At 38.3% G+C, this 22,049-nt stretch overlaps 1 protein-coding gene and 1 long non-coding RNA gene across 2 annotated transcripts in view; both read left to right on the top strand.

Moving 5' to 3' along the window:
* The window catches only part of LOC111190563 (titin-like), a 135,829-nt gene that overhangs the window by 6,955 nt on the left and 106,825 nt on the right, over nucleotides 1-22,049 (top strand). Inside the window, exons 2-7 of the mRNA XM_049483124.1 lie at nucleotides 1,551-1,820; nucleotides 2,935-3,207; nucleotides 3,359-3,628; nucleotides 4,858-4,941; nucleotides 14,191-15,280; nucleotides 16,324-18,812. Coding sequence (XP_049339081.1) covers nucleotides 1,551-1,820; nucleotides 2,935-3,207; nucleotides 3,359-3,628; nucleotides 4,858-4,941; nucleotides 14,191-15,280; nucleotides 16,324-18,812 — 4,476 coding nt within the window. The remainder of the gene's footprint in view (nucleotides 1-1,550; nucleotides 1,821-2,934; nucleotides 3,208-3,358; nucleotides 3,629-4,857; nucleotides 4,942-14,190; nucleotides 15,281-16,323; nucleotides 18,813-22,049) is intronic.
* Nucleotides 4,348-6,270, top strand: LOC111194203 (uncharacterized). Its single transcript, XR_007440207.1, has 4 exons — nucleotides 4,348-4,374; nucleotides 4,858-4,941; nucleotides 5,190-5,249; nucleotides 5,805-6,270. It is a non-coding gene; the product is annotated as an uncharacterized LOC111194203 (long non-coding RNA).

Genomic DNA, 22,049 nt, shown 5'->3' with positions numbered 1-22,049 from the left:
CTATCATGTTGGCAAAGCGGGGTTGTATGGCTTATTGACATCAAGGGTGCCAATAATTGTTGCACGCATGTTTTCATGTAAAAAGAAAATATTTCTTAATGTAGTATTTTTTTCCTACTGTATAAATTAACTTGAATTTGCATTGTAAAAAGCATTGGATTGGATGTTATAGAAGGCATTACATTTAATCTCACAGAGCCTTATTTTATTCACAATAGAGCACAGTACATATATCAGAATTGAAAAAAAAAAAAACAATTTTTAAAAACATTAACTAATTTAGACTTTATGGCAGCAAGGTTTGGGCAACAAAGGCAACAAAATAATAAACAGCTATAATAAGACCAATTTTTAACACCCAAATTAATGAGTATAAACAGAGTTTCTAGGGACCATCCAGCTTAATCAGTGCACAGTTTAAAATGGGATGGGATGGAGTAGCATTAGATCTAGAGATCAGTATTTTTGGGGCTGATTGACAATACCAATTGAGGGCGGTTCCAGATGCCACATTAAGGTTTCCTAGCAAATTTAGTGTCATCAGAAGTTTTTTCTGATGCTTTAATAGAAACTGTTGACTGTATAAAAGCATTTCTTCTGAAAGGAAGAACACAATCTCTTTGTATTTTTTCTTCAGTAACCTGAGATGAGTTTATTCTGTGTTTAATAAACTGCAAAAGGAGCAGCAGTGATTTCACTCTTTAATCAAACAGCCGCTCCATCTGTAATCAGAGTTTTATACACCCTTTAATTCCACCAGTGATATAAGCTAATACTGTATATTACATTAATGCATCATGTCCTCTGTTTCTTTCCTTACTGTAGTGCTGACTGTACTTCACTGTGGACAATCTCAAGGTAAACAATTCCATCTGCTTTTAATATTATATTATATTATATTATAATTGTTTGTCTATACAAATGACTTTAACCCACTATATATGTGTATTTAAAAATACAGTTGTTAAATATTTCTACATGATTATAATATGGAAAGATTCAACTCATTAAACAACAAGCCTGATCTGAACATCATAAAACTAATGTAATGTAATGTAAGGTTAAAGCAAAATTAATTCAACTGATCTCTTCATCATTTCATATTAACAGAAAACTCCAAACCAACACTGAGAGTAAATCCTGACACCACTGTCTACACTGGAGACACACTTACTCTGACCTGTGATCTGCAGAGCTCTCTCACTGGATGGAAGTTTATGTGGTTCAGAGTCTCTCAGCAGTTAGATCATCTGACTTCTGAATATAAAACCACCAACACACTCAGTATAACAGCGTCTGATACAGCAGAGTATCAGTGTTCAGCACTCAAAGGAGAAAACAGCTACACAGACTACAGTGATCCAGTCAAGATTACAGTAAGAAGTACGTTATTATTTCGGATTTCTTTTTTTAAAACGGCTTCATTTTAAAATGACAGTAAAAATATTTTATTATTCCAGAATTATTTTGAATTCTGTATCTTCTGATGAGAAATCATCTTCTTCAGACAGAGTTTCTGTGTTTCTAAAGTGTTTGTGATTTTTGAACAGAGAGACCAAAGGCTACAGTGAAAGTGCGGCCAGCTGAGCGAGTGTTCATCAGAGAGAGAGTCACTCTCACATGTGATATAGAAAGTGGAGAAGACTGGAGATACGAGTGGTTTAAGAATAATAATCCTCTCAGTGAAGCTCAATGGAGGAAGAAATATGAAATCTCTAATGTTGATGGGTCTGATGAAGGTGATTATAGCTGTAAGGGAAGAGGGTTAACAGAGCTGAGCTACTCAGAGATCAGTGCTGCTGTTAGACTGACTGTATCAGGTGAGTGTGTCGTATTTATCACATTATTTCTAACATTAACAGTTAAAAGTGTAGAGGAGCATTACTGCTGCAGAAACATCATCCTGTACATGAACTGAAGAAGAGATAGAGGAGCATCAGCTCACTTCTCTTTATCACACACAGTATCTTACACACCTCAGTCAGTAGAAGTAGAAGATAAAAGTAGAAGAAAAGTAGAAGATACAGTCAGAGGAAGTGATTAGATTAAAGAGGGGTGAGGTTGTGTTCAGAACCGGTTCTGAATAATTTGGTTCCCTGGGTGAGATTTTGGTTGGTGCTTCTTGCATTATTAATTATTGGGTTAACAGCATTTACAGCAAAAACAGTATTAAAGAAACATTTGAATTTACGTGAATTATTAATACAACAGTATGAACATTATATCAAAATAAACAAGGTATTGTACAAAATACTGTATTACATACATCAGTGCAGTGATAAAAATGTTCAGAATTAATTATATTAATTAATTTTTTTTTTTTTTAACTTGAATCAAGCTAATCATAGCATCTGTGATCCATTAAAGCCTACACCATTCTAAACACAAACAGTATCCAAGCTGCATTCATGTACAAAACTGTATTCAGTTATAATTTATCTCACGTGAAGAGAGTTTGCTGTAGCCACATATCAAAAGCGTTAAATGAAATGGAAATGTAAAGGTGTATATATATTAACGAAAAAAAAAAGATTATATTTGACTAAAAAATCTATGAAATATATCAATTAATAATTATCATACAGTATGACTAACTAAATAAATAGATCTGCTACTTAATTGATTGAAATTCAATTGGTTTCACTTAATCTATTCAACAAGCAGGAGTCAGTATTCTATTTGTGAAACAGAAACAACAAATATGAATAAAAAAACATAATTAGTTTTATTCTAAATAACTAAAATAGGTCATTCAAAATTGCTGTAAATGTTTACTGTCTGTTTATTTAATCAAAAATATTTTATGCTTCCAGTCAGTAGAAAATTAAACTACTGTAACTGTTCTGCCAAATGCAGAATTTACATTTTTAGACACCAAAAAAGTTCTAAACATGAAACTTCAGCTCTGATCTCTTCATCATTTCATATCAACAGAAAAACCCAAACCAACACTGAGAGTGTATCCTCACACCACTGTCTACACTGGAGACACACTTACTCTGACCTGTGATCTGAAGATCTCACACACTGGATGGAAGTTTATGTGGTTCAGAGTCTCTCAGCCGTTACAACCTCTGACTCCTGAATATAAAAACACCAACACACTCAGTATAACAGCGTCTGATACAGCAGAGTATCAGTGTTCAGCACTCAGAGGAGAAAACAGCTACACAGACTACAGTGATCCAGTCAAGATTACAGTAAGAAGTACGTCATTATTTCAGATTTCTTCATTTTAAATGATGGCAAAAATGTTAAATTATTCCAGAATGATTTAAAATTCTGTTTATTCTGATGAGAAATCATCTTCTTCAGACAGAGTTTCTGTGTTTCTAAAGTGTTTGTGATTTTTGAACAGAGAGACCAAAGGCTACAGTGAAAGTGCAGCCAGCTGAGCGAGTGTTCATCAGAGAGAGAGTCACTCTCACATGTGATATAGAAAGTGGAGAAGACTGGAGATACGAGTGGTTTAAGAATAATAATCCTCTCAGTGAAGCTCAATGGAGGAAGAAATATGAAATCTCTAATGTTGATGGGTCTGATGAAGGTGATTATAGCTGTAAGGGAAGAGGGTTAACAGAGTCGAGCTACTCAGAGATCAGTGCTGCTGTTAGACTGACTGTATCAGGTGAGTGCTGCTTAATGTACAATCAGAAATATAATATAATAATACAGTGTGTTCATACAGGGAAACACACTCTGATCAGTGTTAATTTATTCTGTGTATCATCAGCATGAGGCACAGTTAGAACATGCAGCAAAGATCCGAGTACTTCCTGTTGCCCTTACTTTCACTACAGCTACTTTTAGCTTTCACTACATTTCTAAAAATGTATTTATATCTTTAAAATGTATATGTAAAAGTTTTGTATATAGATAAGCATTGAAACACCTGCTCATTCATTGTTTATTTAAAAATTAAAAGTCTCTCCTGTTTTTCCTGGAATAACTGTACTTTCTGTCCTGAGAAGATTTGCTTTGTGAGTTTTGACAAATATCAAAACCCGTCATCCCTAAAAATACTGGATGAACTACAATCATTACAGAGAACACAGTTCCACTGCTCCACAGCTCAGAGATACAGGATTTTATGCTCTTCCATAGAATCATATCTGCTGCATCTATATGCATAATTTGCATAATATGTGTAGCTGAATGCATTCATTAGGGGTGTTAGCACGTTTTTACATTTTAAAGACTGTATGGAAGTTAAACTAATCTTTTTATAGACTGCTGTTAAACAGCAAGTTCTGAATATGATAGAACTACTGCTCTAATTATTATCTAATTATCCTAATCAATTCTGATGTCATCATTTAATATTAACAGAAAAATCCAAACCAACAGCCACCACTGTTAGGAGAACTGTAAGAGGTATGTAATTTTTTCTGTTTTCTTTTCTTTAGTTTATAATAACTGTGGAAAACTGTCTATATTTATTACAGAATAGTTTCTGGTATTATCACAGTTCTTTGGGTTGCTGAGGTTAAATTCTGTTATTTACTGTGCCGTGTTCTATTAGTGTGTTATATGCTATTTTGGTACATATTGTACCTATTCACAAATTTACTGTTTAGGCTTGTTAATTTTTTTTTATTTTAATATTTTATTAAATATAAATGTAGTTTTATTAAAAAACATCATTTTACACTTTTTTATATATAAATTGTTTTTTTATATACTATACTATTATTTTGAGATGCTATCTTTTTGTTAAGAGTATTGTTGTTTATAATGTTTGTGTGTGTCATTCTAATAGATAATAAGTTACTGTCTAATTTCCATTATGATTCAATTAAAGCTTCAAATAATTATTAATTTATTAAATTACTTTTTATTTATGTATTTATTTTTCAGAAAGGACTCCCATTCCTGAGGCTACTTCTACACCGATGCAGCAGCAGACACACACCAGTGATGCTGTTACACTGGGTAAATCAGGTGAGTGTGATGTTTTTATCTTTCTATACATGCAGATTATATTTAAAATCCTCTTAAAATCTCATTTACACTGATGACTTTTGAAAACAGCACTATTTTAAAAGAATGCTCAGAAGAACTGTTCTATCTACACCATTATTTATCAACAGCGCTCACTGAATCGACCAAAATACAGTATATCTCTGTTATAACAGAATCCTATTGTCTATTTAACTGGTTTTGTCTCTTTTCTGTGTTCGATGATCCAGAAACACCACTGAGTTTTGTGGAATTTTGTTTGATTGAGACAGGAAACTTCAAACAACGCAGTAAGTAAACATTTTTGGAAGTGTCTGAATTTCTGCATTCTTTCCTAATAAAATTTCATCTGATTATTTTATAAATAATGTTCATGTCTGAATTAAATCTTCTGAAGATTTCTCTACAGCAGCAACTGTCTCCATTAAATGTTTCCATTAGTTGCACATAAGATCTGTACAATGTTAAGAACGAATATTTGTGTGAACATCCCTCGTAAATCATGCCAAAAAATCTCAATGAGATTAAGGTCAGGACTTGAACTTCCGTAAACAAATCTTCCTCTTTTTAACCATTTGAGAGAATTAATTTACTTGTACTTGTACTGTCCGACACAAAGTCCTAAGGCAAAAAACAGCACTAAACCCTGATGCATCCTTCACCAAGCTTCCACTTTTGTTCCATAGAACATTTTTACCAGAAGCATTGTTATACATCCAGTGGGTCTTGTCCAAATCCAGCATCTTTGTTTATTTTTTATTTGATTAAATCCTAAGCTATGTAGATGGAACTTTGTCAAATATGCACAAATATAACATTTAAAATGTTTTTTCTTTTTTTTCCAGGTCCATAAAGACACCTGCATTGTTGATGTGATCACTGATTGGAGCTTAAAGCAGTGCAGACAGAAGAGGGCAGCATCTAGTAATATTTGTTGTGCTGATATTTTACATTGATAGATAAAATAAATTTTCTGAAATCTGAAAATCTGAACCACGTAACCGCACTGAACATTCAGTGAGACTGTAATGATACGGGTTGGTGTGTTGAGTGCTCGCGAGCTCTGAATGTTAGAATCAGAGAGTGATCTGTGTGTCTTTAATAGATTATGATCTAAAGTTACAGGCTAGAAAAAATGTAAAAGTTTTAGTTATATTTTGTTATATTCCTGATATTCCTTATATTTTCAATTATCATACTTTTTATGCTTAATCTAACATGTTTGTTTGTGCCTAAAAAGAAATAAAGAATTCTTTAATTAGTTAATGATTTATAATTCATATTGCTAAAATGTTTGATCTTAATACTGTATATTATAACCGATGTGTTTATCATTATATTTAGGTTATGTCTTAATGAAATACAGCTTATGATTATAATAACTTTAGCAGTGCTGAAATATGTAATAAATAACTGTATTTTCTTTTCATGTTTGCTGATGCCTGAAATTACCACAAATAAATATTTGCTTCTAAACACAACAGCTCTCATATTCTGTTCTTTATTATAAACAGGGTTTCTTTAAACTTTTATCAAGAGACAATCTGCAGAAACTGTGGCTTACTGAACATAGATATTTAATAATTGATACGCTGGTTACAACAGAAGACAGAAGAATGCTAGTAAAAAGGGGTCTCACACAACATAAATCTTTTACAGAAAAACTCAAATTTTATATTTTAGTGGTGTGGTGTTTTAGAAATCTACAAACAAAATAAATACACACTTTTATATGATTAATCACTCAGAGTGAGTGAAAGAGACACGCCCATCTGCAGAACCGGAGAACGAGCTGCACTTTGAGACCAGCAGATTCAGATCAAGATTGAAAGTAGGAGCTCCTAAAAAAACGTATGTGTAACCTTAAGTGTAACGCAGTGAAAATTCGGAGAAAAGCTAATTAGCTGCTGCATTTAAGGTGGAAAAGAAATGCTGGTAAATGCTAATTAGCTGCTGCATTTAAGGTGGAATAAAAACTGGTAAATGCTAATTAGCTGCTGCATTCAAGGTGGAATAAAAACTCTGGTAAATGCTAATTAGCTGCTGCATTCAAGGTGGAATAAAAACTCTGGTAAATGCTAATTAGCTGCTGCATTCAAGGTGGAATAAAAACTCTGGTAAATGCTAATTAGCTGCTGCATTTAAGGTGGAATAAAAACTCTGGTAAATGCTAATTAGCTGCTACATTTAAGGTGGAATAAAAACTCTGGTAAATGCTAATTAGCTGCTGCACTTAAGGTGGAATAAAAATCTGGTAAATGCTAATTAGCTGCTGCACTAAAGGTGGAATAAACACTCTGGTAAATGCTAATTAGCTGCTGCCTTTAAGGTGGAATAAAAACTCTGGTAAATGCTAATTAGCTGCTGCACTTAAGGTGGAATAAAAACTCTGGTAAATGCTAATTAGCTGCTGCACTTAAGGTGGAATAAAAACTCTGGTAAATGCTAATTAGCTGCTGCACTTAAGGTGGAATAAACACTCTGGTAAATGCTAATTAGCTGCTGCACTTAAGGTGGAATAAACACTCTGGTAAATGCTAATTAGCTGCTGCACTTAAGGTGGAACAAAAACTCTGGTAAATGCTAATTAGCTGCTGCACTTAAGGTGGAATAAACACTCTGGTAAATGCTAATTAGCTGCTGCCTTTAAGGTGGAATAAAAACTCTGGTAAATGCTAATTAGCTGCTGCACTTAAGGTGGAATAAAAACTCTGGTAAATGCTAATTAGCTGCTGCACTTAAGGTGGAATAAAAACTCTGGTAAATGCTAATTAGCTGCTGCACTTAAGGTGGAATAAACACTCTGGTAAATGCTAATTAGCTGCTGCACTTAAGGTGGAATAAACACTCTGGTAAATGCTAATTAGCTGCTGCACTTAAGGTGGAACAAAAACTCTGGTAAATGCTAATTAGCTGCTGCATTTAAGGTGGAACAAAAACTCTGGTAAATGCTAATTAGCTGCTGTTTTGGGCAAAAAGCACAAAATTACTGGATTTTAGAAAAGCTATAGGAGGATGGAGGTGGGCTATTCAACAAAGGTAAGAACTTTTTATCACGTTTTACTAAAAAGTCCATTTTACACTGAAGTTCTCCTTTAAACTCTTTTTAGTTCACTCTGGCCTCTGGTCCATGTCCTTGTTTCTGGCGCCCTCTGGTGCCACAGTACATAAAACTGGGAAAAACAAAAAATTACATTCAGCAGAAAATAAGATCTTCTATTCTAATACCAAATATGATCCGACAATAAAAAATATGAACTTCTTCTAACTTCCCCTTTACTATTTATATATGCAATTTAAATTCATAGTTTTACATGTAAACATTATTTATGGAGTTTTATGTGACATTTGTACTGTGAGGGAAAGATCATCTTCCAACCTTCCGGCCAAATTACTCTTGTGGAGTTCACATGTGTGGATTGTGGGTTTGGTGGGATTTAGGTGGGCGATTGCTCTGAGTGGGTTTATACATGTGTTTTTACTGCAACTCAGTTTTGCTGTCCAAGTGGGGACCCATCATTACAGCCTACCTTATATTTCCACATGTGTCCCATCTAGGCCCCAACTATACTGTACAACCCTGATGGGCTCCCTCACTAACATCTATATGTGGGGACAACATGGAACCTGTAGAGAGAACATTCTGACTCCCAGTCACAGACCCCACATGTTCATGATATCTGGGTTTATTCTTGAACACCTTTGCGCTACAACAAAAAGACCACCATCAAAAATATCTCAGTGACCAGCTAAACCATGTTTAACGTCAACAGTGAAGTGTCTGACCGTGTTTAAATTTAAATGTTCTGTAATGGAAGGTAAAGAAGGTTTGAGGGTTGTTTCTATTCTAAATTAGCTGTGTGGTTTTATCCAGTGAGGGCAGGAGAGGAAGAGCTAAAGACACGCTATGAGTTATAGTCTTCATCCACAACAATAACCAAAGGCCAGACTGATAATTTTAGCTTTCTGAAAAACTGAAAACATAAATGTATAAAATAGATTAGTTTTAGTACTAGAGAAGTTTTAGGATAAAAATGAGTCTTATTCCATTATAATGACACTTATAGGAAAACACATCTTTTTTTTTTTTTACTTTTTTATTAAAGATTTTCCTAATTAGGCCTTTTTTCATGGCATCTTTTGGGACCCTATATAGTAGTCATGACATAAAACCACCCTTTTCTACTGGAAGAGCAAAATGGCACACTCAGATGGAAACTTATTAAGATGCATTATAAAAGTTTTCTTGATCTAGAAGACATCGTTTTTCACAAGAAGGACATCCTTGTGTTACTGAATAATTTTAATCACAAATATTTGAATAAGCCACCACTTTTTAATCTATTTTCAAAGGATCAAATGATCAATCAAACTCACTCAACACTTGATTTCAGCAGTGTTTTTTAAACATGGATGCAAAAAATGGAGTCCATGAACATCAACAAATACTAAATTCCCTCTTTGATTAGCCTTTTCTATGAATTTACTGAAAATCAGCTCATTAGGGTTGAGGTCATGTGACTGCTTCTCTACCTGTAATATTTGTACCATCTGAACTATGAGGCAACATTTTAACAGTTTTGAAGGTTTTATCTGAATCTGAGGAGTAGAGCTCTAAACACTTCAGAATTACATTTATGTATCAGTCACATCATCAGTAAAGACCAGTGACCCTTGACACATTTTGTACTGGGTGAGAAAGATCAGCTTCCAACTTTCAAGTCAACATGCTCTTATGGGGTTTATATGGGTGATCTATGGGCTGGGTGAGCATCAGGTGGGCATGGACTCTAAGTGGGGACCCAGTTTTCCTTCTGAAATAGGCCACTTGTTACAGTCCACCTTAATCTTACATGAGTCTAAAGATGACATTTTTAACTTGCAGCTTATTGATATCCAAAGTTTTCAAATTCAATACATAAAATAAATTCCAAATCATTAACCCCTCTACAACCCGACTGGTAAAATTTATTCATAAGGTAAACTGCATTATATGATACATTTTCAATATTTGGGGATAATTAAAACATTTTAAGTGCACCTTATAGTGTGAAAATACGATACACTTTGCAAATCTTGCAAACAGTGTCTCAAATATATTGATTAATTGTTTATTTAGCAGAGTATAATAAACTACACCCTCAAACACAGAGATATAAAAAGCTAAGAGATCTTCTCACGCTTCATATATATTTAAGTAGAATGTTTATCAGTCCAATCTGTACCCAGAATAGACAGTTTCAGAGAGCTGAGGACAGAGGCTTATTCTGAATCTTGTGGTCTGTCGTCATTCTAGTGAAACAGCGCTGATGAGACGCTCGTGTGGAAAAGCTAATTAAGTCACAATAACACATCCCTTTTTGAATATTGACTCATAGTCTAAATATGTTGTGGTGTCTTTGTGCTCAGTGGAGCGATAAGAGTTTATGGGCCAATGCTCTTTTTTTTTGAGGGCCATTTCCCTAATACTGCGTCTTTTGCCTCTCAAAACGTTCCAAAAAATGTTAATTTTTTTCAAAAATAATTAAAATTCTTTTGACTATGTTTCATATTTACAAGACCACACAGAAATTATATCTTTGCAGTTCAATCACTGTTTATTACCTGCTGTGCATGTGTCATCAGGGGCAATTTTAGGATTATTCTTAATAATATATATATAAAAAAGAGTGAGTGGATGATGTCTGTAAAATATACACAGCTGTGACAGTTGTGTTTCTCTTAATGAAGTTTCTTCATTCTGACCTTCATTCTGAAAACATCTGCACAATACCAGGTCTGGACAGTACCAGATAAACACAAAAGGGAAGAAACAGCAAGAACAAAGAAGACCTCGCCATTGTTCTGACCAAGAGAATAAAGGAACTACATCTAGGCCCACCACAAATCACCTGAACAGCTTAGAAACTTCAGATCAATATTTCTGAACAGCTATTCTTCTTTAAGTTAATCTTGCAAAAGGAGACGCAGACCATCAAGACGAGCGACCCGTTCCTTTTCTAAACTGTGTAAAACTATTCCTGGACCAGAACCCAGAAGAAAATGCATTCCCAGAAGACCTGGACAGAGTAGGAGAAGCTAATTTCTTCAAGGACGGTGAAAATTCTGTCCAAACTAAATTTAAAATATCTGGGCATCGTTTAGATATCAACTAATAGTTTGCTTTTTTATTTTATTTCTATTTTTTCCTATTTTCTCCCCAATTTACACGGCCATTTACCCAACCCACACATTAGGACTCCCCCTATCACTAGTAATTCCCCAACACACCAGGAGGGTGAAGACTAACACATGCTTCCTCCATGTGAAGTCAGCCATCGCTTCTTTTCAAGCTGCTGCTAATGCAGCATTGCCGAGCAGCCAGCGCACTCAGAGGAAAGCGCAGTGACTCGGTTCCGGTACATCAGCTCACAGACACCCTATGCTGTGGACATCACCCTAGGAGTGATGTGGGGAGAGAGCACTATCTACCCACCCGGAGGGAGCAGGGCCAATTTTGCTCCCTCTGAGCACCGGCAGCTTGATGGCAAAGCTGCATGAGCAGGGGTTCGAACCTGCGACCTCCCGCTCATAGTGGCAGCGCTTTAGACCGCTAGAACAATCGGCGCCTCGAATAGTTTGCATTTTAAATGTATTTTTCTTTATGAAAGCAGCAACTGTTTAGATTAGATCACAGCAGATTAGATCCTTTTCTCTTCATTAGCTGTGCAAACTGGGCAACATAGATGTATAGTACATACCTTGTTAATGATTAAATAAAAAATTAATAAATTATTAAAATAGTAATTAGTATATGAGAGTCAGGTGCATCTGTCAGGTAGTTCAGGTAGGAGGGCCTCTTATCATACTTTAGCTCAGGGCTGCAGGAATATCTTAACCGGCTCTGAGAAAAGTGTATGTTATCATGTAGTGATAGTTTATCTGGTCTACAATTGTGATCAACCTGACCAAGCTTCATGATCAAGCTGGGTCATACTGGTTATTTAGTTTAGTCAGGATGATTGATGCTTATAGACCAGACAAACCATTTTATTTAGATATAAACTAAAACCCTGTGCTGCCCATGCAGTTTTTTTTTTTCAGATCCTCAGTAGACGAGAACGTTAACACCACACATCTGGAACAAAAGTCAAACCACAAACGGCTCAGTAGCATTTCTCTCTCTCTCTCTCTCCCAGTCTCTTCCTCTCTCTCTCTCTTTCTCTCTCTCTCTTCCCCTCTCTCTCTCTCTCTCTCTCTCTCTCTCTCTCTATATATATATATATATATCTCTCTCAGTTTCTTCTTCTCTCTCTCTCTCTCTCTCTCTCTCTCTCTCTCTCCCAGTCTCTTCCTCTCTCTCTCTCTTTCTCTCTCTCTCTTCCCCTCTCTCTCTCTCTCTCTCTCTCAGTTTCTTCTTCTCTCTCTCTCTCTTTCTCTCTCTCCCAGTCTCTTCCTCTCTCTCTCTCTATATCTCTCTCAGTTTCTTCCTCTCTCTCTCTCTCTCTCTCTCTCTCTCTCTCTCTCTCTCTCTCTCTCTCTCTCCAGTCTCTTCCTCTCTCTCTATCTCTCTCTCAGTTTCTTCCTCTCTCTCTCTCTCTCTCTCTCTCTCTCTCTCTCTCTCTCTCTCTCTCTCTCTCTCTCCCAGTCTCTTCCTCTCTCTCTTTCTCTCTCTCTCTCTCTCTCTCTCTCTCTCTCTCTCTCTCTCTCTCTCTCTCTCTCGCCGTTTGAGCAGCTCTCCAGGCAGAATGGAGTTAAGTTCGCCTGTAAGGCGAGTATTGAGACATGTTGCCTTGCTGTCGGAGAGCTCGTGGGATACGAAAACGTGCTCTCCGCCTCCCGCATGAATAACTCTATGGCAGGGGTGTCAAACTCATTTTGGCCGAGGGCCACATTGGCATATTGGCTGTCCTCCGAGGGCCAGATGTAACTTATAAATGTAATAAAATGTAACCAAATGTAATATATGTAAATGAATGTAATTACTCCTTAATGTTAAATAACTCTCAATATATTATTTATTCAATCAAATATTACAGTTGCATGGAAAAAATGTTTGCTTGTTGCTCTATTAACATAAATCCTTTTAATTTGTCATGTCATGAAATCCAAAAACTCCATCAATCAAGAACCAAACTATTCAAGTGAATAGAAATGACATCAAGTTATATTAACTTTGAAATTATTAACTGAAATAAGGCTTAATAAATATAAAATCAAATTGTGAGCTGTTAAGAACATAGCATTTCCTCAGATTTAGCAGTTCCTCATCCAACCACTAGTGGGAGCTGCAGCAGCAGCACCACAAGTCCGCAGTCTTTACTGAGTCAGAGCTACAGCCCAGCCACGGGCTACAGGGCTCAGCTCAGCCAGTCTGGAGCGTTTTTAAAATTTTTAAGTTCTTCTGTGTATGAAATAAAGATTTTTGTAACCGAATAATACAGCTCTCTACAGTTCATCTTTCAGCCCAATCAGCTAACAGCAGCCGTTTAGAGCATGAGTCACTGCTGGGATTACATTATAAACAGGTCAGTTATCGCGCTGCTAACCTCAGGATGTTTATAACTACGGAGTTTAGTGGACACACCACGGCTGCAAGGTTAGACTGTTGAAGGCTACTGAAGACTATTAAAGGCTATTGGAGGTTATTGAAAGGGTTATTGAGGGCAGAAATTAGTAAAGGCTGGTTAGATAAGTGATTCACGTCCTCGTACTTTGCTGCGGTGAAACTGCGACTAGCGCTGTCACAGTGATGTTTATTAACGTCATTAAAACAGATTTTGTCAGCTATTGTCTTATAAATATTTACACAGAACTTATATCTCTCCTAAAAAGCGTTTATTTTGGTCAGTAACACTCTTCGTAACACAAAAGGCATACCGGTCTTTCGCCTTGAAGCACAGCCGTCCGTCTGCATCAACTTCTCTTTTTCTGGACATTATGGGATAAACATTTATATGTCTCAATTCCACCCGCGAAGTTACACCTTACCTCCGGCAGGGTTTCCACATCAATGACTACACTGCCGTGTAGTGGCAGTAAGCCGTAACTTTGCGGGTAATACAATCGACAAGCATTGTGGGAAATGTATTTTTTGGTCAAAGAATGCTTCTGACCTATTTATTATAGACACTAAGATTTTACAAGCTCTCGCGGGCCACATAAAAAGACGTGGCGGGCCACATTTGGCCCGCGGGCCTTGTGTTTGACACATGTGCTCTATGGTGATGTTTTTAAACACCGTGGAAAGAGCGAACGACCTGATCAGCAAAGGGGTAATTATAAACGGTCAGCTCTTCCCGGTGTTGCCCCTCAGTACCCCCGCGAGAAAGGTGATATTGTCGAATGTTCCCCCATTCATTAAGGACGAGCTACTCGTCCGTGAGCTTTCCCGCTACGGGAAGCTGGTCTCATCCGTGAAACGGCTTAGTCTCGGACTCAAATCGCCTCTTTTAAAGCACCTTGTGTCCTTTAGGAGAGTGGTTTTAATGAATTTGAAGGATGGGGAGGATCTGGACCTGGTCCTCAAACTGAAAGTGGACGAATTTGATTACACGGTGTACGTGTCCACTGACACCGATATGAAATGTTTCTGGTGTGGACAAGCGGGTCATCTGGTGCGAGCCTGCCCGGAGAAGGCTAACGCGAGCTCAGATGTTCCCGCGGGTGCTGAGCGCGAGCGGCCGGGTCCTGCTGCTGCGGAGCCCGCGGTGGCCGTTCCCCCTGCGGCGGCTGCGGGCTCGGGCGCGGGAGGTGCGCCGACTGCCCCGGAGTCGGAACAGGGTGAGGTGAGCGGGTCCGAGGCTGAAGCGGAGGAGACCGGGGGAGCTGCACGCGCCGCGGAGGCACCTTCATCACCTCCCCCAGCTGTGGAGGAGCCGCCCGTGGAGGAGGCGTGCAGCGCGGCGGGGGGCACTGAGGGGCAGACAGCAGAGGTGAGAGACTGCGATAAACCTGCCTATGCTGCAGCTGTGGTTTTAAATGATGTGGAGATGGTGGATGAACCTGTTTTTAAAGTGCCAACTAAAAGAAAGAAGTCAGGAAAGGAAACAGGGAAGAAGCAGGCAAAGACTGAGGTCAGTGGTACAGATGAGGAGGTGAAGGGGAGTGAGGTTGATGATGAAGGTGATAATGATGGCTCTGTTTCTGACTCTGGGTGGTCTGTGTGCTCTCAGGATGAGAGAATTCCTGTTGTTTATACTGCTGTACAAATTAAGAAGTTTTTAAAAGAGTCTAAAGGGCAGAGAGGTGTGCGGGTGGAGGATCATTTTTCAGACACAGACCAGTTCATCCATGACGTTAAACTTTTAAAAAGAGAAAAGGCTTTTACCTCCACAGAAGTGTACAGATTAAACAAGATACTGACCAGCCTGCAAAGCTTGTAAAAATGTTGTTTTTAAAGTTTTTTAGTCCCTGTTTCAGACTGGCCCTTGCCATCACTGTTTTATGTTATTTTATTATTTTAATGGGTGATATTCAGATTGCTTCTTTAAACCTGAATGGTGCACGAGACCCTGTAAAAAGAGCAATGTTTTATGAGTTGGCCAAACAAAAACGTGCTGATGTTTTTTTCATCCAAGAGAGGCACAGTGATGGTGAACTGAATATAGAATGGGCTAAAGAGTGGGATGGCTTGGCCATTTTAAGTAATTATTCTTCTGTTAGCAGTGGAGTTGGTATTTTATTTGTGTCCAGTTTTATCCCCTACTCTTACACAGTAGATGAGATTTTACCTGGGAGGCTGCTAAAAGTAAAAGCCTGTTTTGAGAATGAGACCTTTGTTTTTATTTGTGTGTACGCTCCCACTCTAGGAGTGGAGAGGATGTTGTTTTTAGACAGGCTCAGCTCTGTACTCTCTGACTGTGATTTTACTGATTTTTTAGTCTTGGGTGGGGATTTTAACTGTACAGCTGATAGCCTGGACAGGAACCACCTGGAGCCACACACTGCATCCCGCAGGCGGCTGTGTGAGCTCATAGAGATGCAAGACTTGTGTGACATATGGAGAAATTTAAATGGCCAACAGAAGCAATATACATATGCACATTCTAGAGATAATGCTCTCTCCCTGGCCAGGCTTGATCGATTTTATGGTTTTAAGCATCATTTATCTGTTTTTACGCACTGTTTTATTTCTCCTGTTGGTTTTACGGACCACTGTATGGTTCAATGTACTTTTAAAAAAAGTAATATTAAACCTCATAGTGCGTATTGGCACTTTAATACCTCACTTTTAGATGATGCTAATTTTAAAGAGTCTTTTACTTTTTTTTGGGATGTTTTAAAGTCACAGAAAGCATCTTTTAATTCATTACAGAGTTGGTGGGACGTAGCAAAAGTACACATTAAAGTGTTTTGTCAGCAGTACACTGTCAATGTCACTAGAGACATTACCAGAACTCTGAAAGCTCTGGAGATTGAGATTGTGGAGCTTGAAGGTTTTACAGAACCCACAGGAAATCAAGAGCGTATTACAGCTCTTAAAAGAAAAAAGGCTGCGTTAGCTGATCTGCTAGGCATTACAGCACAGGGGGCGCTGGTCCGTTCTCGTTTCCGTAATGTAACGGAGATGGATGCTCCTTCAAAATTCTTCTTTGGTCTCGAGCGTAAAAATGGACAGAAAAGGTTTATGCATGCTGTGCGAACTGAATCAGGGGATCTCGTATCTGAGCCTTCTGAAATTCGCCAGCAGACAGTCAGCTTTTTCTCAAAGCTGTATGAGAGTGAGCGAGCCAATGCACAGGGTGTAGAGGAGAGATTCTTCCCCCTTCAGGCAAAAATTACGCCACAGTCTGCCAGGGCACTTGACGCTGAGCTCACCGTGGGTGAGCTGTACGAAGCCCTCCAGGGCATGGAGAACGGCTGGGCTCCGGGCATTGATGGCCTCCCGGTGGAGTTCTATAAGGCGTTTTGGTCAGTGTTGGGTCAGGATGTGCTGGAGGTGCTTCAGGCCAGTGTGCAGGATGGGAAGCTCCCGCTGAGCTGCAGGAGAGCTGTCCTGACCCTACTGCCAAAGAAGGGGGATCTGACTTGGCTGAAAAACTGGCGCCCTGTGTCATTGTTGTGTACAGACTGCAAGCTACTCTCAAAAGCATTAGCCTCGAGACTGGGGAAGGTGATGGAGCAGGTGGTTCACCTTGACCAGACGTACTGTGTGCCTGGCAGGTCTATTTTTGATAATGTTCATTTAATTCGGGATGTTTTGGCCGTCTCCAGACTATTGGGCTTAAAGACTGGTCTCGTATTTTTGGACCAGGAAAAGGCTTTTGACCGGGTTGAACACGAGTATTTGTGGAAAGTTCTGGAGAACTTTGGGTTCAACCCTGGTTTCATAGCTATGATCAAAGTTTTGTACAGTGAAATAGAAAGTGTACTGAAAGTTAACGGTGGTTTGTGCGCTCCTTTTAATGTTTACAGAGGTATCAGGCAGGGGTGTGCTCTTTCGGGAATGTTATACAGCCTGTCTATCGAGCCTCTGCTCTGCCAGCTGCGGCAGAGGCTCTCCGGATTTATTATCCCGAATTGTAGCACACCTCTACGCCTTTCTGCTTATGCAGATGATCTGACTGTCCTGATAACCTCTCAGAGTGACATTGATGTTTTAGTGGATGTTTTAAATGATTTTAGAATTTTATCATCTGCTAAAGTGAACTGGACAAAAAGCACTGCTGTTTTGGTGGGTGAATGGCCTGGTGGGGGACCCGCACTGCCTGGGTTGTCATGGAGGACGGGTGGTTTTAAATATCTGGGAGTGTACTTGGGAGACAGCGAATACGAAAAGCAAAACTGGGAGGGAACTATTGAGAAAGTGAAGGGTCGTCTCAATAGGTGGAACTGGCTAGTCCCTCAGCTGTCTTATCGGGGTCGGGTTTTAATTGTAAATAACCTTGCTGCTTCTTTTTTATGGCATAAGCTGGTGTGTGTGGATCCCCCACCGAACCTACTTGCTGGCATTCAGGCTTTACTGGTGGACTTCTTCTGGGACAGACTGCACTGGCTACCACAGGCAGTTCTTTTCCTGCCCAAGGAGGAAGGAGGACAAGGGCTGGTCCACCTAGCCAGTAGGACTGCTGCCTTTCGCCTTCAGTTCGTCCAGAGACTGCTCACCGGCCCACAGGACTTGGTATGGAGAGCAGTGGCATGCCGGATTTTACAGACTGTGGGCGGAATGGGACTAGACAGATCTTTGTTTTTAATGGACACCAAAGCACTGGATTTTAATGGATTACCTTTGTTTTATCGTGGACTTTTTAGAATTTGGAACTTTTTTAACATGTCCAGACTGGGTGATGCCTCATTGCACTGGCTCCTGGAAGAACCTCTGGTCTATGGGTCACGACTGGATGTGACGAGCCGGACCTCCCCCTCTCTGGTCAGGATGCTGGTCTCCATGAATGTCATGACGCTTCGTCAGCTGGTGGAGGTTGCAGGGCCAGGGTTGGACGGAGTGGAGAACCTGGCGGTGCGTCTGAGGGTGAGGTCCTTCCGAGTCGTGGCCCAGATATTGCAGCGCTGGAGGTCAGCGCTGTCTTCTGAGGAGCGGGTTCTGCTAACGGACTATGGCACAGGAGTACTCAGCCCTGATGGAGATGACCCCTTTCCCAGGGTCATCATCACCCCGGACTATCAGGGCTGTCAGGGACCGCTCCTGAACAGCACAGAGGAGCCGGACATGGACCTCAGCTCGGTGTCTGGAAAAAGACTGTACAGGACCTGTGTAAAAGTTTTTAACAGAAAGAGACTGGAGACCAGAGCAGACACACCGTGGCGTGATGCTCTGGGTCTCAGTGATGAGGTTCACCCAGAATGGAGAGCGCTGTATAAACCACCGTTAACGAAGAGAGTGGCTGACCTGCAGTGGAGGATTTTACACGGTATTGTCTCTGTGAATTCTTTTATTTCCATTTTAAATCCTGATGTCACTCAAGGTTGTCCCTTCTGTTCTCAGAGGGAAACGGTGTTTCACGCTTTTATGCACTGTTTTAGGCTACGTCCCCTTTTTAAGGTTTTACACTCTGTTTTTACGGCTCTTAATGTGGTTTTTACACCTCAGATTTTTATCCTGGGTTTTAAATATGTGCGGAGAGAGAGATTCAGGTGTCAGCTGATCAATTTTATCCTTGGTCAGGCTAAGTTGGCGATCTACATTAGTCGCAGGAACAAAGTGGCTCAAGCAGCTGACACCGACGCAGTAACAATCCTCTCTAGACTTGTCAGATCCAGGGTTTTAATTGATTTTAATTATTACAAATGTATGTCGGATCTTATAACTTTTACGGCAGTGTGGTGTTGTGGTGAGGCTGTGTGCTCGGTTTTAGATGATGAGCTCTGCTTTGCACCTCAGTTTTAATACTGCAGGGAATGATTTACTGTTATTTATTTATGTATTTATTTATTTACACATACGCTGTTATGATCCTCTGTTTTTAAAATGATTATTTTAACGGCCGAGATGGCCTAAAACTGACTTTTAAGATTTTATAACACAATTTGGTTATAATAAAGTGTCCTTAAAAGTCTCTCTCTCTCTCTCTCTCTCTCTCTCTCAGTCTCTTCCTCTCTCTCTCTCTCTTTTTTCTGTGAAAATGAAAATAGTCCTGAGTGTAGAAATGTAAGTGTGATTGTTCGTGTTGATATACACTGTTTTCTGCTAAATATTCATATAATTAAATAATAATTATGCTTTTTACCAACATTTAATCAATTTACAGGTCAGATCAAGCAAATGTTGAGTAAAACATCAGATCCTTTACTATTGGTCATGAATTTAGTATGGATGATGTAATGACCCCAAAGTGACCTCTGGTTTCTGCATCACCACCTCTGTAAAGAGTATTTACTACATCAGTTTTTCTATAAAGAACCCACCTCACATCAGACCACCTTAAATAAACATGATTACATCCTGAGTAATTACATTTCAGTATTTTAGCATTATTAAATATTTATTATCAAGGCTTAATATCCAGTCAATTCTAAAAATGACATTAGTAAATGGTAGGTGATATAGTTTGACAGAGAGAGAGAGAGAGAGAGAGAGAGAGGGATACTGACAGTGGGCCTGCTGATTAGTTCAGTAGATAATGCTCTCTCTCTCTCTCTCTCTCTCTCTCTTTGTGGGATGTGCTTTGTGTGCAGCGTATAACAGTCAGTCAGTCAGTCAGTCAGTCAGTCAGTGATCAGTAGGACAGTATGGGGGTCAGTCTGTTCTTGGTGCTGCTCTGTAAGTAAATATTTTATTTATATCTTCATTAGACTCAGAGCTGCTGTTGTATGAAGGTGATTAAATACAGTCTGAATAGAATCAGTGCAGATTTGTGAGCTTTAGCTCTTCTTCTCATGATAAACGTCTTCAGTTCTTCTTCAGTTTCAGGTGTTTGATGTGTTTTATGAGCAGCATCTTCAGCTGGTGATGAGGTGCTCATAGCAGCAGATGAAAGTAGCAGGATTCAGGTGTGAATTTCAGTGTAATTTAACAAAACTTGCAGTTATCTCACAGTAAGGTGGATAATAGAGGAATGTGAAAGTCTATAGGTTAATATTTATTTAATATTTAAAGTCTAGAGGTTAATATCTAATGTGCTGAAAATATTGCTTATATTCGGTTACCTCATATGACTGAATATATGGGTTCCATCCTAAAAATGATTTATATTCCACTCAATAACGCTGTTAAATTATAATCTGCATTTATAATACAGATTTGGTTTATATAAATGCTTAATGGTAATAAGCTACTCAAATATGTACGTGTTCTGTAGTTGTATTACTGTTAGATATCCTGAATGATTATACAGTGGTGTGAAAAAGTATTTGCCCCTACAGATTTCTTTAGTTTTTGCTTTTTTGTCATACTAATATTTTTTCCTGATTATCAAACAAACTTTAATACCAGACAAATATAACCTGAGTTAATATAAAAAGCACTTTTTAAATGATCATTTAATTTATTAAGGGAAAAAACTGTCCACACCAATCTAGCCCTGTGTGAAAAAGTGTTTGCTGCAAATTAGGCTTTACTGATAACTGGCAACAAGTCTTTCATATCTCTGTGGAGGAATTTAAGTGTGATTTTTTTTTTTATTATGTGTTAGTCTTAGTCCAGATGTAACAGGACGTCACATCAGTCACGTCAGTCCAAAGAATATTTATCCAAATATTTACCTGTGCATCATCAAGATGTTTTTTGGCAAATGTGAGACAAGCCGTTGTGTTCTTTTTGGTCAGCAAGTTTCTCTCATGGAGATCATTTTCACCCAGTTTCTTTCTTAATATTAAATCATTAACACTGACTATAACTGAGGCAAGTAAGACCTACATTTCTTTAAATAGTGTGCTGTTTTTTTTGTGACCTCCTGGATGAGTTGTCCATTCCCTTTGGAATAAGTTTGGTCGACGGGTCACTCCTGGGAAGGTTCACCAGTGTTCCAAGTTTTCTCCATTTGAGAATAATAGCTCTAACTGTGGTTCACTGGAGTCCCAAAGCTTTAGAAATGACTTTTCTAACCTAAAAGAAGTCAAACACTTTTTCACACAGGTCTAAATGGATTTTGATAGTTTTTTTTCCCTTAATAAATGAAATCATAATTTAAAAAGTGCTTTTTATTTTTACACACGTTATATTTGACTGGAATTAAAATTTGTTTGATAATCAGAAAAAATAAAAGTATGAAAAAAATGCAAAAACAAAATAAATCTGTATGGGGCATCAGTAAGGAACAATGTGACATTTAACAACAGACAAATTATTTCTATCTTTATTCTTCTCTCATTCTCACACAAAAAAGTAACATAATGAAATTCTCTATATTAAGCTCAGCCTTGTTAATTTTTTTCCCCTCACTGCCTTTAGTAACGGGTATATTAGTAGCCAGAGGGAGATCTGAGTACCATTAGATCAGACCTCTGGGATCTGCAGATTGATTGACAAACTTAACAAACTTAATTTAGTGTAAATTGAAAAAATTACTTTAATATTAAAGCAAATTTAGCTTTTGTTTATGATGAAAAATAAGTTAAAAGAAAGTACAAATGTATTATTAGCCTGGGTTTAGTAAGTTTAATGCTTGAGACTAAAGATAATCAATTGATTAAGGTATAATAAAAAAAAT

Source organism: Astyanax mexicanus, chromosome 8 (assembly GCF_023375975.1).
Source record: "Astyanax mexicanus isolate ESR-SI-001 chromosome 8, AstMex3_surface, whole genome shotgun sequence".
NCBI lineage: Eukaryota > Metazoa > Chordata > Actinopteri > Characiformes > Acestrorhamphidae > Astyanax > Astyanax mexicanus.
This window is presented reverse-complemented; position numbering and strand designations above follow the sequence as displayed.